The 15,815-nt window shown below is 50.1% G+C and overlaps 1 protein-coding gene across 1 annotated transcript in view; it reads left to right on the forward strand.

Moving 5' to 3' along the window:
- LOC115160293 (versican core protein-like) overlaps positions 1-15,815 on the forward strand; it is a 41,141-nt gene that overhangs the window by 5,236 nt on the left and 20,090 nt on the right. Inside the window, exons 3-7 of the mRNA XM_029710656.1 lie at positions 220-609; positions 2,164-2,338; positions 2,452-2,579; positions 2,681-2,974; positions 13,455-14,828. Of these exons, the coding sequence (XP_029566516.1) occupies positions 220-609; positions 2,164-2,338; positions 2,452-2,579; positions 2,681-2,974; positions 13,455-14,828 (2,361 nt within the window). The remainder of the gene's footprint in view (positions 1-219; positions 610-2,163; positions 2,339-2,451; positions 2,580-2,680; positions 2,975-13,454; positions 14,829-15,815) is intronic.

Genomic DNA, 15,815 nt, shown 5'->3' on the forward strand with positions numbered 1-15,815 from the left:
CCACCCTGTGTGCTATCTGACCTGATATAACTGTACATGCTCATGCTGTAGTCAGTTTAACTATTAACCCCTGACCTAGAGTCTCACTCGATGACCTTTAACCCCGACCCCTAGCCATGACCCCAAACCTCATATACTTGCTCATCAGTTTTGATAATATAGACACTTGTGTCCTTACTTGCATGGCTAGATAGTAACTCCCTCTTTCTCTGTCTTTAGATCCATCATGGAGGATGACGGTAGAGAAGGCTGCCCCCGTTAGTGGTTCTCTGGCTGGCAGGGTGGTGCTCCCATGCCACTTCTCCATCACCCCCACCACACACACCCCCACACTCACCCCTAGCACCCAGGGCCCAGAGGACCAGCTAAGGATCAAGTGGAGCAAGCTGGAGGGAGATGGGGAGCGTGTGGTGCTGGTGGCCCATGGAGGAGTGATCAAGGTGGGGCAGGAGTACAGGGGAAGGGTGTCTGTGCCCAGCCACCCCCAGGAGGTAGGGGATGCCTCGCTGATCGTTGTCGACCTGAGGGCTAGCGACGCTGGACTCTATCGCTGCGAAGTCATGCATGGGATGGAGGACACCCAGGATACTGTTCATCTCAATGTCAGTGGTGAGTGGACACACACACGGTAGCAGACACACACAGTAGCACACACTCACACACACATTTCGCCCATTAGAATGTGTAAATAACATAATATATGCCATTTTAGCAGAATCCTTTATCCAAAGCGACTTACAGTCATGCGTGCATACATTTTACGTAGGGGTGGTACATGCGCTTTTGTCATTAGTTCCAGTAGTTGTTGGGTAATATAAATAATGTGAAACTCTCTAATACTAACTGTTTCCTGTTATTCCCACTCAGACATGCTGGTCCATAGGGAGCCTTTAGTTAGTGTGTAAAGGTGCCACGGTGTGGTCATGTATCAGCCTTATTATGGTGGAATAGTGCAGATAGCTTTCTTGGACAGCGGAGCTGAGCAGCAGGCCAAGTCATCATCGCTAGACTGAGGAAGTAACTGGCAGACAGTGGTGTTGTAGAACTCCAGGAGGAGGACGGTCTTGTACATCTTGAGACCTGGAGACCGGTGTTAGTGACTCAGCTCCATCATTACCTGCTCAGATGGCAGGAGATTCAGACCGGGACTGTGATGTGTGAGGCAGAGCAGATGGCTGGCTGAAACATTTAGCAGGTCTGCATACGTAGATGGAGAAACATGATTGTGTATTCTGCCCTGGGAGTACTGCTATGTTACTCTGGTTGTAACACATTACCTCATGCTGGATCTGATCTGTGCAGACCTACAGGGCTGGTGTAGGTCTTCTGAGGATAAGGTAGAGGTGGTCTGCTCTTTGGTCTCTTCTGGCCAAGGACACTAAGAGAGGGAGAGAGACTGAGACAGAGTACTCCTGAGAAATTAACCTAGAAATGTATCCCTCATCTGACAAATTAATCAGTAGTCTACAGTAGCTAGTATCACCATGTTTCACAGCACGGCAGTCAAGTGTCCATTAGCTGTGCCAGAGTAAACACAACCACAGATTGTCTCCAGGTCTCCCTCTCTGAGTCTTTCTGGGTAGCATGCTGATGTGAGCTGGTTCTACACATGTAGTATTGTTCACTAAACATACAAACCTGTGTTCTAAACATTCTGCTCTGATAGATTTGTGCTATACATTGTGTTATGTAGCTCATTTTGGGGGGTGGTGGGGTTACAATGTACTACTGTGTGTGGCATTCAAGCTGGGTATCTTTCAAAAGGAGAGACCCCCTAAATAGCCCAGATTATCATAGATTCCACATTAGAGATGAACAACAGCCTGTTGATATAGTACAGCCTTTGTGTGTGTAGATACAGCCCCTGTTCAGTCTCTGTTCACTAGGCAACAGACAGAGACTGCTCTATCACACTAACAACTGTCCCTTTACTGCACGTCAATCTACTGGTCAACTCTATAACTGGAGCCAGCTTCCTGGAGGAAAAAATGATCAACTCTTATGAACTTAGAAGATACACACACACACACACACACACACACACACACACACACACACACACACACACACACACACACACACACACACACACACACACACACACACACACACACACACACACACACACACACACAGACTGAACTCCTGTCTCTGTCCCTCCAGGTGTGGTGTTTCACTACAGATCTAGCTCTAGTCGTTACACCTTGTCCTTCCCTGGGGCCATTGACGCGTGTCTCGCTGCCGGGGCCACCATCGCTACAGCCGAACAGCTGACCGTCGCCTTCGAGGACGGACTGGACCAGTGTGACGCCGGATGGATAGCCGACCAGACTGTCAGGTGTGTGTGTTACCTGAGCTCTCAACTGATATACCCATCTCAGGGATACCTCCGTCCTGTCAGAGTTTGTAATGAAGACTACATTTCCCATGCTCCCTCTCTCTTCCCTGTAGATACCCAATCACGAAGCCCCGTCCTGGTTGCATGGGCGATATGAAGCACAGACCTGGGATCAGGACGTATGGGCTCAGAGACCCTAAAGAGACCTATGACGTCTACTGCTATGTAGACAAACTACACGGTGAGGGAGTGTTATTGTTGGTGTTTCTTGATAGTGAGCTAAAGCTATATCAGCGTGTGCCTCTTTGGGTAAAGTGAGTATATATCTCCCCTGTACTGTAGGTGAGGTGTTCTACGCCCCTGTCAGCTACAAGCTGACCCTTCGCCAGGCCAAGCATGAGTGTGAGAGGCAGGGGGCGGTGCTCGCCTCCCCTGGTAACCTGTTTGCCGCGTGGCGTGGAGGACTGGATCGCTGTGACTACGGCTGGCTGTCAGACGGCAGCGTCCGCTACCCCATCTCCGTCCCCAGGCCCCAGTGTGGAGGAGGGCTGCTGGGGGTCCGGACCCTGTACCGATTCCCTGACCAGTCAGGCTTCCCCAACCCTATTGACAGACATGGAGCTTTCTGTTTCAAGGGTAAGACTACTGCAATACTATTACCACCACTGTTACTGAAGCTGCTGTCGCTGCTGCTAAGATAATGATGACAATGGCAATTACATTAATGCTGATGAGGATAGGAAGGAAGAGGAGGAGGACGAGGATGAGGAGGGAGAAAGTGAAGAGGAGGAGGATAACGAGAAAGAGAGGGAGGAGGAGGAGAAAGGGCGAGAGAGGAGACATAATCTCTTGAGAAAAGACAGAGAGAAAAAGTGAGAGAGTTGCTCCTCTATTGTAGTAACAGACAGGCAGACTTGGCAGGGGAGTATCACCAGGGATATTTATGCAGCTTGAGTTTCTCTCAGGCTCAATGAGTTATGACCCGTCCTGTGTGAGGATGAACTCTCACCCTGTTTTCACTTCCTGCTGAGGGTTGTCTAAATGGCCAAGCCTGGGGGGGCAGATCACATCTCAGTAGAGAGAGCGAGGAGGGGATGGGGAGAGAGAAAGTGAGATATGAAGGGAATGAGGGAGGAGTAGAATGAGAAAGAGCGAGAGAGACAAAAAGGGGGGAGAGGAGGGCAGTGTCACATGAAAGTCCTTTTACAGCAAAAGACTTAAGAAATATGCATGTAACCCACATTTATTCCTACATCTCCCGTTGATATCAATGCATGATTTATGTAATAGTTAAAGTTACGGGCATGTGTTCTATGTTAGGATCTGGCCCACAAAGTGTTTAAAGCTTTTATTGTGTTATCATGTTGGACATGTCTATTTACTTTATATCACATCTGGAAAGACAATGGCCCACTCCCTTCCTCTCCCAGACCTACTGTATCACCCAATACTCCCAGACCTACTGTATCACCCCATACTCCCAGACCTACTGTATCACCCCATACTCCCAGACCTACTGTATCACCCCATACTCCCAGACCTACTGTATCACCCCATACTCCCAGACCTACTGTATCACCGCATACTCCCAGACCTACTGTATCACCCCATACTCCCAGACCTACTGTATCACCCCATACTCCCAGACCTACTGTATCACCCCATACTCCCAGACCTACTGTATCACCCAATACTCCCAGACCTACTGTATCACCCCATACTCCCAGACCTACTGTATCACCCCATACTCCCAGACCTACTATATCACCCCATACTCCCAGACCTACTGTATCACTGCATACTCCCAGACCTACTGTATCACCCCATACTCCCAGACCTACTGTATCACCTCATACTCCCAGACCTACTGTATCACCCCATACTCCCAGACCTACTGTATCACTGCATACTCCCAGACCTACTGTATCACCCCATACTCCCAGACCTACTGTATCACTGCATACTCCCAGACCTACTGTATCACCTCATACTCCCAGACCTACTGTATCACCCCATACTCCCAGACCTACTGTATCACCCCATACTCTCTGCCTTACTGTATCACCCCATACTCCCTGCCTTACTGTATCACCCAATACTCCCAGCCTTACTGTATCACCCCATACTCCCAGACCTACTGTATCACTGCATACTCCCAGACCTACTGTATCACCCCATACTCCCAGACCTACTGTATCACCCCATACTCCCAGACCTACTGTATCACCCCATACTCCCAGACCTACTGTATCACTGCATACTCCCAGACCTACTGTATCACCCCATACTCCCAGACCTACTGTATCACCCCATACTCTCTGCCTTACTGTATCACCCCATACTCCCAGACCTACTGTATCACCCCATACTCTCTGCCTTACTGTATCACCCCATACCCCCAGCCTTACTGTATCACCCCATACTCCCAGCCTTACTGTATCACCCCATACTCTCTGCCTTACTGTATCACCCCATACTCTCTGCCTTACTGTATCACCCCATACTCCCTGCCTTACTGTATCACCCCATACTCCCAGCCGTACTGTATCACCCCATACTCCCTGCCTTACTGTATCACCCCATACTCCCTGCCTTACTGTATCACCCCATACTCCCAGACCTACTGTATCACCCCATACTCTCTGCCTTACTGTGTCACCCCATACCCCCAGCCTTACTGTATCACCCCATACTCCCAGCCTCACTGTATCACCCCATACTCTCTGCCTTACTGTATCACCCCATACTCTCTGCCTTACTGTATCACCCCATACTCCCTGCCTTACTGTATCACCCCATACTCCCAGCCGTACTGTATCACCCCATACTCCCTGCCTTACTGTATCACCCCATACTCCCAGCCTTACTGTATCACCCCATACTCCCAGCCTTACTGTATCACCACATATTCCCTGCCTTACTGTATCACCCCATACTCCCAGCTGTACTGTATCATCCCATATTCCCTGCCTTACTGTATCACCCCATACTCCCTGCCTTACTGTATCACCCCATTCTCCCAGCCTTACTGTATCACCCCATACTCCCTGCCGTACTGTATCACCCCATACTCCCTGCCTTACTGTATCACCCCATACTCTCTACCTTACTGTATCAACCCATATTCCCTGCCTTACTGTATCACCCCATACTCTCTGCCTTACTGTATCACCCCATATTCCCTGCTTTACTGTATCATCCATACTCCTAGACCTACTGTATCTCCCCATACCCTCAGACTAACTGTATCACCCCATCCTCTCTGCCTTGCTGTATCACCTCATACTCCCAGCCTTACTGTATCACCCCATACTCCCAGCCTTACTGTATCACCCCATACTCCCAGACCTACTGTATCACCTCATACTCCCAGACTTACTGTATCACCTCATACTCCCAGACCTACTGTATCACCCCATACTCTCTGCCTTACTGTATCACCCCATACTCTCTGCTTTACTGTATCACCCCATACTCCCAGACTTACTGTATCACCCCATACTCTCTGCCTTACTGTATCACCCCATACATTCTGCCTTACTGTATCACCCCATACTCCCAGCCTTACTGTATCACCCCATACTCCCAGCCTTACTGTATCACCCCATACTCCCTGCCTTACTGTATCACCCCATACTCCCTGCCTTACTGTATCACCCCATACTCCCAGACCTACTGTATCACCCCATACTCCCAGACCTACTGTATCACCCAATACTCCCAGACCTACTGTATCACCCCATACTCCCAGACCTACTGTATCACCCCATACTCCCAGACCTACTGTATCACCCCATACTCCCAGACCTACTGTATCACTGCATACTCCCAGACCTACTGTATCACCCCATACTCCCAGACCTACTGTATCACCTCATACTCCCAGACCTACTGTATCACCCCATACTCCCAGACCTACTGTATCACTGCATACTCCCAGACCTACTGTATCACCCCATACTCCCAGACCTACTGTATCACTGCATACTCCCAGACCTACTGTATCACCTCATACTCCCAGACCTACTGTATCACCCCATACTCCCAGACCTACTGTATCACCCCATTCTCTCTGCCTTACTGTATCACCCCATACTCCCTGCCTTACTGTATCACCCAATACTCCCAGCCTTACTGTATCACCCCATACTCCCAGACCTACTGTATCACCCCATACTCTCTGCCTTACTGTATCACCCCATACCCCCAGCCTTACTGTATCACCCCATACTCCCAGCCTTACTGTATCACCCCATACTCTCTGCCTTACTGTATCACCCCATACTCTCTGCCTTACTGTATCACCCCATACTCCCTGCCTTACTGTATCACCCCATACTCCCAGCCTTACTGTATCACCCCATACTCCCAGCCGTACTGTATCACCCCATACTCCCTGCCTTACTGTATCACCCCATACTCCCAGCCTTACTGTATCACCCCATACTCCCAGCCTTACTGTATCACCACATATTCCCTGCCTTACTGTATCACCCCATACTCCCAGCTGTACTGTATCACCCCATATTCCCTGCCTTACTGTGTCACCCCATACTCCCAGCCTTACTGTATCACCCCATTCTCCCAGCCTTACTGTATCACCCCATATTCCCTGCCTTACTGTATCACCCCATACTCCCTGCCTTACTGTATCACCCCATTCTCCCAGCCTTACTGTATCACCCCATTCTCCCAGCCTTACTGTATCACCCCATTCTCCCAGCCTTACTGTATCACCCCATACTCCCTGCCGTACTGTATCACCCCATATTCCCTGCTTTACTGTATCACCCCATATTCCCTGCTTTACTGTATCACCCCATATTCCCTGCTTTACTGTATCACCCCATATTCCCTGCTTTACTGTATCACCCCATATTCCCTGCTTTACTGTATCACCCCATACTCCCTGCCTTACTGTATCACCCCATATTCCCTGCCTTACTGTATCACCCCATATTCCCAGCCTTACTGTATCACCACATATTCCCTGCCTTACTGTATCACCCCATACTCCCTGCCTTACTGTATCACCCCATACTCCCTGCCTTACTGTATCACCCCATATTCCCTGCTTTACTGTATCACCCCATATTCCCTGCCTTACTGTATCACCACATATTCCCTGCCTTACTGTATCACCCCATACTCCCTGCCTTACTGTATCACCCCATATTCCCTGCTTTACTGTATCACCCCATATTCCCTGCCTTACTGTATCACCCCATATTCCCTGCTTTACTGTATCAACCCATATTCCCTACCTTACTGTATCACCCCATACTCTCTGCCTTACTGTATCACCCCATATTCCCTGCTTTACTGTATCACCCATACTCCTAGACCTACTGTATCACCCCATACCCTCTGCCTAACTGTATCACCCCATCCTCTCTGCCTTGCTGTATCACCTCATACTCCCAGACTTACTGTATCACCCCATACTCCCAGACCTACTGTATCACCTCATACTCCCAGACTTACTGTATCACTTCATACTCCCAGACCTACTGTATCACCCCATACTCTCTGCCTTACTGTATCACCCCATACTCTCTGCTTTACTGTATCACCCCATACTCCCAGACTTACTGTATCACCCCATACTCTCTGCCTTACTGTATCACCCCATACATTCTGCCTTACTGTATCACCCCATACATTCTGCCTTACTGTATCACCCCATACTCCCTGCCTTACTGTATCACCCCATACTCCCTGCCTTACTGTATCACCCCATACTCCCTGCCTTACTGTATCACCCCATACTCCCTGCCTTACTGTATCACCCCATACTCCCAGACTTACTCCATCCTCTCTCTACCTTACTGCAGTCTCCAACCTCTCCATCCTCTCTCTACCTTACTGCAGTCTCCAACCTCTACATCCTCTCTCTGCCTTACTGCAGTCTCCAACCTCTCCATCCTCTCTCTGCCTTACTGCAGTCTCCAACCTCTCCATCCTCTCTCTGCCTTACTGCAGTCTCCAACCTCTCCATCCTCTCTCTACCTTACTGCAGTCTCCATCCTCTCCATCCTCTCTCTACCTTACTGCAGTCTCCAACCTCTCCATCCTCTGTCTACCTTACTGCAGTCTCTAACCTCTCCATCCTCTCTCTACCTTACTGCAGTCTCCAACCTCTCCATCCTCTCTCTGCCTTACTGCAGTCTCCAACCTCTCCATCCTCTCTCTACCTTACTGCAGTCTCCATCCTCTCCATCCTCTGTCTACCTTACTGCAGTCTCCAACCTCTCCATCCTCTGTCTACCTTACTGCAGTCTCCAACCTCTCCATCCTCTGTCTACCTTACTGCAGTCTCCAACCTCTCCATCCTCTCTCTACCTTACTGCAGTCTCCAACCTCTCCATCCTCTCTCTACCTTACTGCAGTCTCCAACCTCTCCATCCTCTCTCTGCCTTACTGCAGTCTCCAACCTCTCCATCCTCTCTCTGCCTTACTGCAGTCTCCAACCTCTCCATCCTCTCTCTACCTTACTGCAGTCTCTAACCTCTCCATCCTCTCTCTGCCTTACTGCAGTCTCCAACCTCTCCATCCTCTCTCTACCTTACTGCAGTCTCCAACCTCTCCATCCTCTCTCTACCTTACTGCAGTCTCCAACCTCTCCATCCTCTCTACCTTACTGCAGTCTCCAACCTCTCCATCCTCTCTCTACCTTACTGCAGTCTCCAACCTCTCCATCCTCTCTCTACCTTACTGCAGTCTCCAACCTCTCCATCCTCTCAGCCTTACTGCAGTTTCCAACCTCTCCATCCTCTCTCTACCTTACTGCAGTCTCCAACCTCTCCATCCTCTCTCTGCCTTACTGCAGTCTCCAACCTCTCCATCCTCTCTCTGCCTTACTGCAGTCTCCAACCTCTCCATCCTCTCTCTACCTTACTGCAGTCTCCAACCTCTCCATCCTCTCTCTACCTTACTGCAGTCTCCAACCTCTCCATCCTCTCTCTACCTTACTGCAGTCTCCAACCTCTCCATCCTCTCTCTACCTTACTGCAGTCTCCAACCTCTCCATCCTCTCTCTGCCTTACTGCAGTCTCCAACCTCTCCATCCTCTCTCTGCCTTACTGCAGTCTCCAACCTCTCCATCCTCTCTCTGCCTTACTGCAGTCTCCAACCTCTCCATCCTCTCTCTACCTTACTGCAGTCTCCAACCTCTCCATCCTCTCTCTACCTTACTGCAGTCTCCAACCTCTCCATCCTCTCTCTACCTTACTGCAGTCTCCAACCTCTCCATCCTCTCTCTGCCTTACTGCAGTCTCCAACCTCTCCATCCTCTCTCTGCCTTACTGCAGTCTCCAACCTCTCCATCCTCTCTCTGCCTTACTGCAGTCTCCAACCTCTCCATCCTCTCTCTACCTTACTGCAGTCTCCAACCTCTCCATCCTCTCTCTACCTTACTGCAGTCTCCAACCTCTCCATCCTCTCTCTACCTTACTGCAGTCTCCAACCTCTCCATCCTCTCTCTACCTTACTGCAGTCTCCAACCTCTCCATCCTCTCTCTGCCTTACTGCAGTCTCCAACCTCTCCATCCTCTCTCTGCCTTACTGCAGTCTCCAACCTCTCCATCCTCTCTCTACCTTACTGCAGTCTCTAACCTCTCCATCCTCTCTCTACCTTACTGCAGTCTCTAACCTCTCCATCCTCTCTCTACCTTACTGCAGTCTCCAACCTCTCCATCCTCTCTCTACCTTACTGCAGTCTCCAACCTCTCCATCCTCTCTCTACCTTACTGCAGTCTCCAACCTCTCCATCCTCTCTCTACCTTACTGCAGTCTCCAACCTCTCCATCCTCTCTCTACCTTACTGCAGTCTCCAACCTCTCCATCCTCTCTCTACCTTACTGCAGTCTCCAACCTCTCCATCCTCTCTCTACCTTACTGCAGTCTCCAACCTCTCCATCCTCTCTCTGCCTTACTGCAGTCTCCATCCTCTCCATCCTCTCTCTACCTTACTGCAGTCTCCAACCTCTCCATCCTCTCTCTACCTTACTGCAGTCTCCAACATCACCTTCCTCTACTTTCCTTGCTGTTGTCTGCAGTCTCCAACCTCCCATTATTCTGCCTTACTGCAGTCTCCAAGTCTCCAACCTCCCCTTCTTGTCCCTGCTTCCCTGCCATACTGCAGTCTCCAACCTCCCCTACCTCTTCAACCCTCTCCCTACCTTACAGTCTCCAACTCCATGGCTGATTTAGCCCAATGTCTCCAACATGGTCGGTTAAGGCCAGTTCTTTAAGAGTCGGGGCTTAAGACTGGATCCTGGCTCGAAACATGGCTCTGATTTGTTGGGCCACTAGAAAACTTTAAAAACTGTAGGTGGGTCGCAGCAGAGACCCAGTTACAGTTAGGAACCCAAGTATATAGTGTGGTGTTGCAAGGTGGATGAGTTCTGCAGAGAAATAGGGCTCTGTTTAACTCTATCTCTCTCCTGTTCCTCACATTTGGGGCTGTGTGTTTTTTACGAGGGGAAAACCCAACTCATGCTCTCTAAGACAGAAACAGGACAGGTCCCTAATGCACTACAGCTGGCCCCTTCCCAGAGAGAGAGTGTAACGAGAGAGAAAGCAAAAGAGGAGGGAGAGAGATACTGAGTAGGAGAGCGAGCAGGCAAGTCTTACTTGCCCAGGAGTATCATTATCATCATCATGATCAGAATAGATTTACGCACTTGCAACCTTCTTTTTCCAGGAACAAAATATTATGTTGCAATCTACTGGTTTCTAAAATACCAGAAAATGAAATCCATGCCATAATTCCCATGTAAATCACCTGAAACAGTAAGGTCTCTGACAGAGTGGTAGTGATTTATACAGCTCAGAACGTACAGTATATGTGAGCTGCCTCATGCACAGTGGACGTGACATGGATATAGGGACAGGGGACAGACTGCAGCCCAGCCAACCAGATGGCCTGGCCCAGCCAAACACATGACATCAGACCTGGGCTGGAGCTAAGCAGGAGCTGGTCCCCTCACAGTGTGAGTGAGCAGGCTAACTAACTCCCCTGAGGGTCTCTGCTCAGAGTAATGCCAGCTATAAACGCCCCCAACACTCACACACAGAGAGAGAAAGAGGGGGGTGGGGGTGTAGAGGAAGATAAAGTGATGGAGAGAGGGAGTGAACGACAGAGAGAGAGAAAGAGAAAAAGAAAGCGAAAGGTTGGGAAAGAGAGAGAGGGAGCGAGAAGGGGTAAGGGAGGGGGGGGTCCCAGCTCCTTCATCTATACATGGCCTCAACATTTTGAGAGGAGGTGGGGTGCTGAAATGGAATATATACATTAAACATAATTATGTCATTACCGTGTGTCAATAAGGTTAATAAGGCCCGTGTGTGTGTGTGTGTGTGTGTGTGTGCGTGCGTGCGCGTGCGTGCACGTGCGTGCGTGTGTATGTGTGCATGTGTGTGTGTGTGTGTGCATGTGTGTGTGTGTGTGTGTGTAAATATTTACTAGAGGTCCACAGATGTTGTTGGATGCCAAACTCATATTTCTCTGTGGTTTACACAGACAGCCTGTGGGTGAATTATATGGGCAGACAATGTAAAGACTTTGGGTAAGGCTAGAAAAGAGAGAGTGCTAACATGTTGGCTTAAGATGTGTTCCAGTGTTGAAACATAGCAGGTTATGTGAAGCCAAAAGGGTGTGTGTGTGTGTGTGTGTGTGTGTGTGTGTGTGTGTGCGTGTGTGTGTGTGCTTATGCCAAAGAATCTCCCAAGGGAAAAAGGAGGTTGGAGGTGTACAGTTGTAAAACAGCACGTTTTAACACAGTTCAGACACCATGCTGTCTAAAAATACAGACCTCCTGGCAGTTAGAGAGAGAGGATTATTATCCTGACAGACTGACACCACTGGCACTGACACTTCCACTGGTTTATTCTTGACGGCTGACGTCTCTCTTTAAAAATAAAACTCTCTGAGTTGGATTGCCTTTTACAGCCTGTTGCTGTGAGCTGACACCGTTTTGATTCTCACAACACCATGTTTAGCATTCTCTGTTAACGTTCAGATTCTTCTTCGTTTTTTATTTACTATGGCACAGCATCGAACATCTGACCCCATCTGACCCCCATCTGACGCCCATGGTTCATCTGGTTATCTGACCCCCATCTAACCCTCATCTGACCCCCATGGTTCATCTGGTTATCTGACCCCCATCTAACCCTCGTCTGACCCCCATGTTTCATCTGGTTATCTGACCCCCATCTAACCCTCATCTGACCCCCATGGTTCATCTGGTTATCTGACCCCCATCTAACCCTCATCTGACGCCCATGGTTCATCTGGTTATCTGACCCCCATCTAACCCTCATCTGACCCCCATGGTTCATCTGGTTATCTGACCCCCATCTAACCCTCGTCTGACCCCCATGTTTCATCTGGTTATCTGACCCCCATCTAACCCTCATCTGACCCCCATGGTTCATCTGGTTATCTGACCCCCATCTAACCCTCATCTGACCCCCATGGTTCATCTGGTTATCTGACCCCCATCTAACCCTCATCTGACCCCCATGGTTCATCTGGTTATCTGACCCCCATCTAACCCTCATCTGACCCCCATGGTTCATCTGGTTATCTGACCCCCATCTAACCCTCATCTGACCCCCATGGTTCATCTGGTTATCTGACCCCCATCTAACCCTCATCTGACCTCCATGGTTCATCTGGTTATCTGACCCCCATCTAACCCTCATCTGAACTCCATGGTTCATCTGGTTATCTGGCCCCCATCTAACCCTCATCTGACCCCCATGGTTCATCTGGTTATCTGACCCCCATCTAACCCTCATCTGACCCCCATGGTTCATCTGGTTATCTGACCCCCATCTAACCCTCATCTGACCCCCATGGTTCATCTGGCTATCTGACCCCCATCTAACCCTCATCTGACCCCCATGGTTCATCTGGTTATCTGACCCCCATCTAACCCTCATCTGACCCCCATGGTTCATCTGGTTATCTGACCCCCATCTAACCCTCATCTGACCCCCATGGTTTTTCTGGAACATTACTGTATCTTGACTGTTATCTCAGGTGGGGGTATATTTTCCTGTTAAAGGTGTTGTGACCACAGCTAAGCATCTCCCGTCTCTGTCTCTGCAGGGAAGGAACCAGAGATCACCACTCCTGGACCTGTGACGACCACAGACGCTCGCAGGACAGACACAGCTACAGACAAACCTGATGCCATCTACCACACAGGCAGAACTGACCACACAGTTACAGACAGAACTCACACAGCCAGAACTGACCACACAGTTACAGACCCAACTCACACAGCCAGAACTGACCACACAGTTACAGACAGAACTCACACAGGCAGAACTGACCACACAGTTACAGACAGAACTCACACAGCCAGAACTGACCACACAGTTACAGACAGAACTCACACAGGCAGAACTGACCACACAGTTACAGACAGAACTCACACAGCCAGAACTGACCACACAGTTACAGACAGAACTCACACAGGCAGAACTGACCACACAGTTACAGACAGAACTCACACAGGCAGAACTGACCACACAGTTACAGACAGAACTCACACAGCCAGAACTGACCACACAGTTACAGACCCAACTCACACAGTTACAGAGAAACCTCACCCCACAGACAGACCACACCAGACTACTGCAGACCAAGACAGAAGTCAGCATGCAGGTGGACCACATGAGACAGCTTATACAGGCACAGACAGACATCACACAGCTACTGACAGAACACACACCACCAAACACAAACATCACACCACTGACTACACGACAATAGACAAAGACAGAACTACAGAAGACAGAACTACAGAAGACAGAACTACAGAAGACAGAACTACAGAAGACAGAACTACAGAAGACAGAACTACAGGCAGAAAGCCAGACTCCTCTGTTGGTACCACTCTGTTCCCTGAGAATGACGTGGATGACTTTGGCCCAGACCTAACCATGGTAGAGTCAGTCCCAAGCAGGGGTGATACCCTGTTCCCTATGCAGCTGCCCCCTCACCCCACCACCCGCTCCCAGCCCATCCACCCCCACCTCGACATCAACCAGGGGGGAGACCGGGTGGGAGAGGGAGAGACTCAGATAGGCTCAGGCAGAGGGGAGAGCAGTGGGAGTGGGGAGGGGAGCAGTAGTGATGGGGGAAGTGAGGGGGAGGACAGGGTAGTAGTGATTCCTACACAGGGCTTCATGGCCGGGACAGGGATGGGATCAGACCCTTCACGCCCAGGACAACCAGGTTACCCAGGACGTCCAGGGTTGGTCACACCAGAGCAGGGCCAACCAGGCTGGGACAGAGAGCCTGCTGTGGTCTACAAGGAGGAGGAGGGTCAGAGCTCTAGAACAACAGCCCATAGCATACCAGGAGCCACGGAATCATACAGCGTGGACCAATCGGTGGCGATCCCTCATGAGGCATCTCCCACCAAACCACCCTTCCACCTCATCATCGTCAACGTGCATGACAAGAACCAAACAGGTGAGAGTTTACTGTTGACTCTAGTGACATGGTGTAGAGATAAACACAAGAGGATGGAGAGGTTGGAGACTGCAGTAAGGTAGAGAGGATGGAGAGGTTGGAGACTGCAGTAAGGTAGAGAGGATGGAGAGGTTGGAGACTGCAGTAAGGTAGAGAGAGGATGGAGAGTTTGGAGACTGCAGTAAGGTAGAGAGAGGATGGAGAGGTTGGAGACTGCAGTAAGGCAGAGAGAGGATGGAGAGGTTGGAGACTGCAGTAAGGTAGAGAGAGGATGGAGAGGTTAGAGACTGCAGTAAGGCAGAGAGAGGATGGAGAGGTTGGAGACTGCAGTAAGGCAGAGAGAGGATGGAGAGGTTGGAGACTGCAGTAAGGTAGAGAGAGGATGGAGAGTTTGGAGACTGCAGTAAGGTAGAGAGAGGATGGAGAGGTTGGAGACTGCAGTAAGGCAGAGAGAGGATGGAGAGGTTGGAGACTGCAGTAAGGTAGAGAGAGGATGGAGAGGTTAGAGACTGCAGTAAGGCAGAGAGAGGATGGAGAGGTTGGAGACTGCAGTAAGGCAGAGAGAGGATGGAGAGGTTGGAGACTGCACTAAGGCAGAGAGAGGATGGAGAGGTTGGAGACTGCAGTAAGGCAGAGAGAGGATGGAGAGGTTGGAGACTGCAGTAAGGCAGAGAGAGGATGGAGAGGTTGGAGACTGCAGTAAGGCAGCGAGAGGATGGAGAGGTTGGAGACTGCAGTAAGGTAGAGAGAGGATGGAGAGGTTGGAGACTGCAGTAAGGCAGAGAGAGGATGGAGAGGTTAGAGACTGCAGTAAGGCAGAGAGAGGATGGAGAGGTTGGAGACTGCAGTAAGGCAGAGAGAGGATGGAGAGGTTGGAGACTGCAGTAAGGCAGAGAGAGGATGGAGAGGTTGGAGACTGCAGTAAGGCAGAGAGAGGATGGAGAGGTTGGAGACTGCAGTAAGGCAGAGAGAGGATGGAGAGGTTAG

This window comes from Salmo trutta, chromosome 23 (assembly GCF_901001165.1).
Source record: "Salmo trutta chromosome 23, fSalTru1.1, whole genome shotgun sequence".
NCBI lineage: Eukaryota > Metazoa > Chordata > Actinopteri > Salmoniformes > Salmonidae > Salmo > Salmo trutta.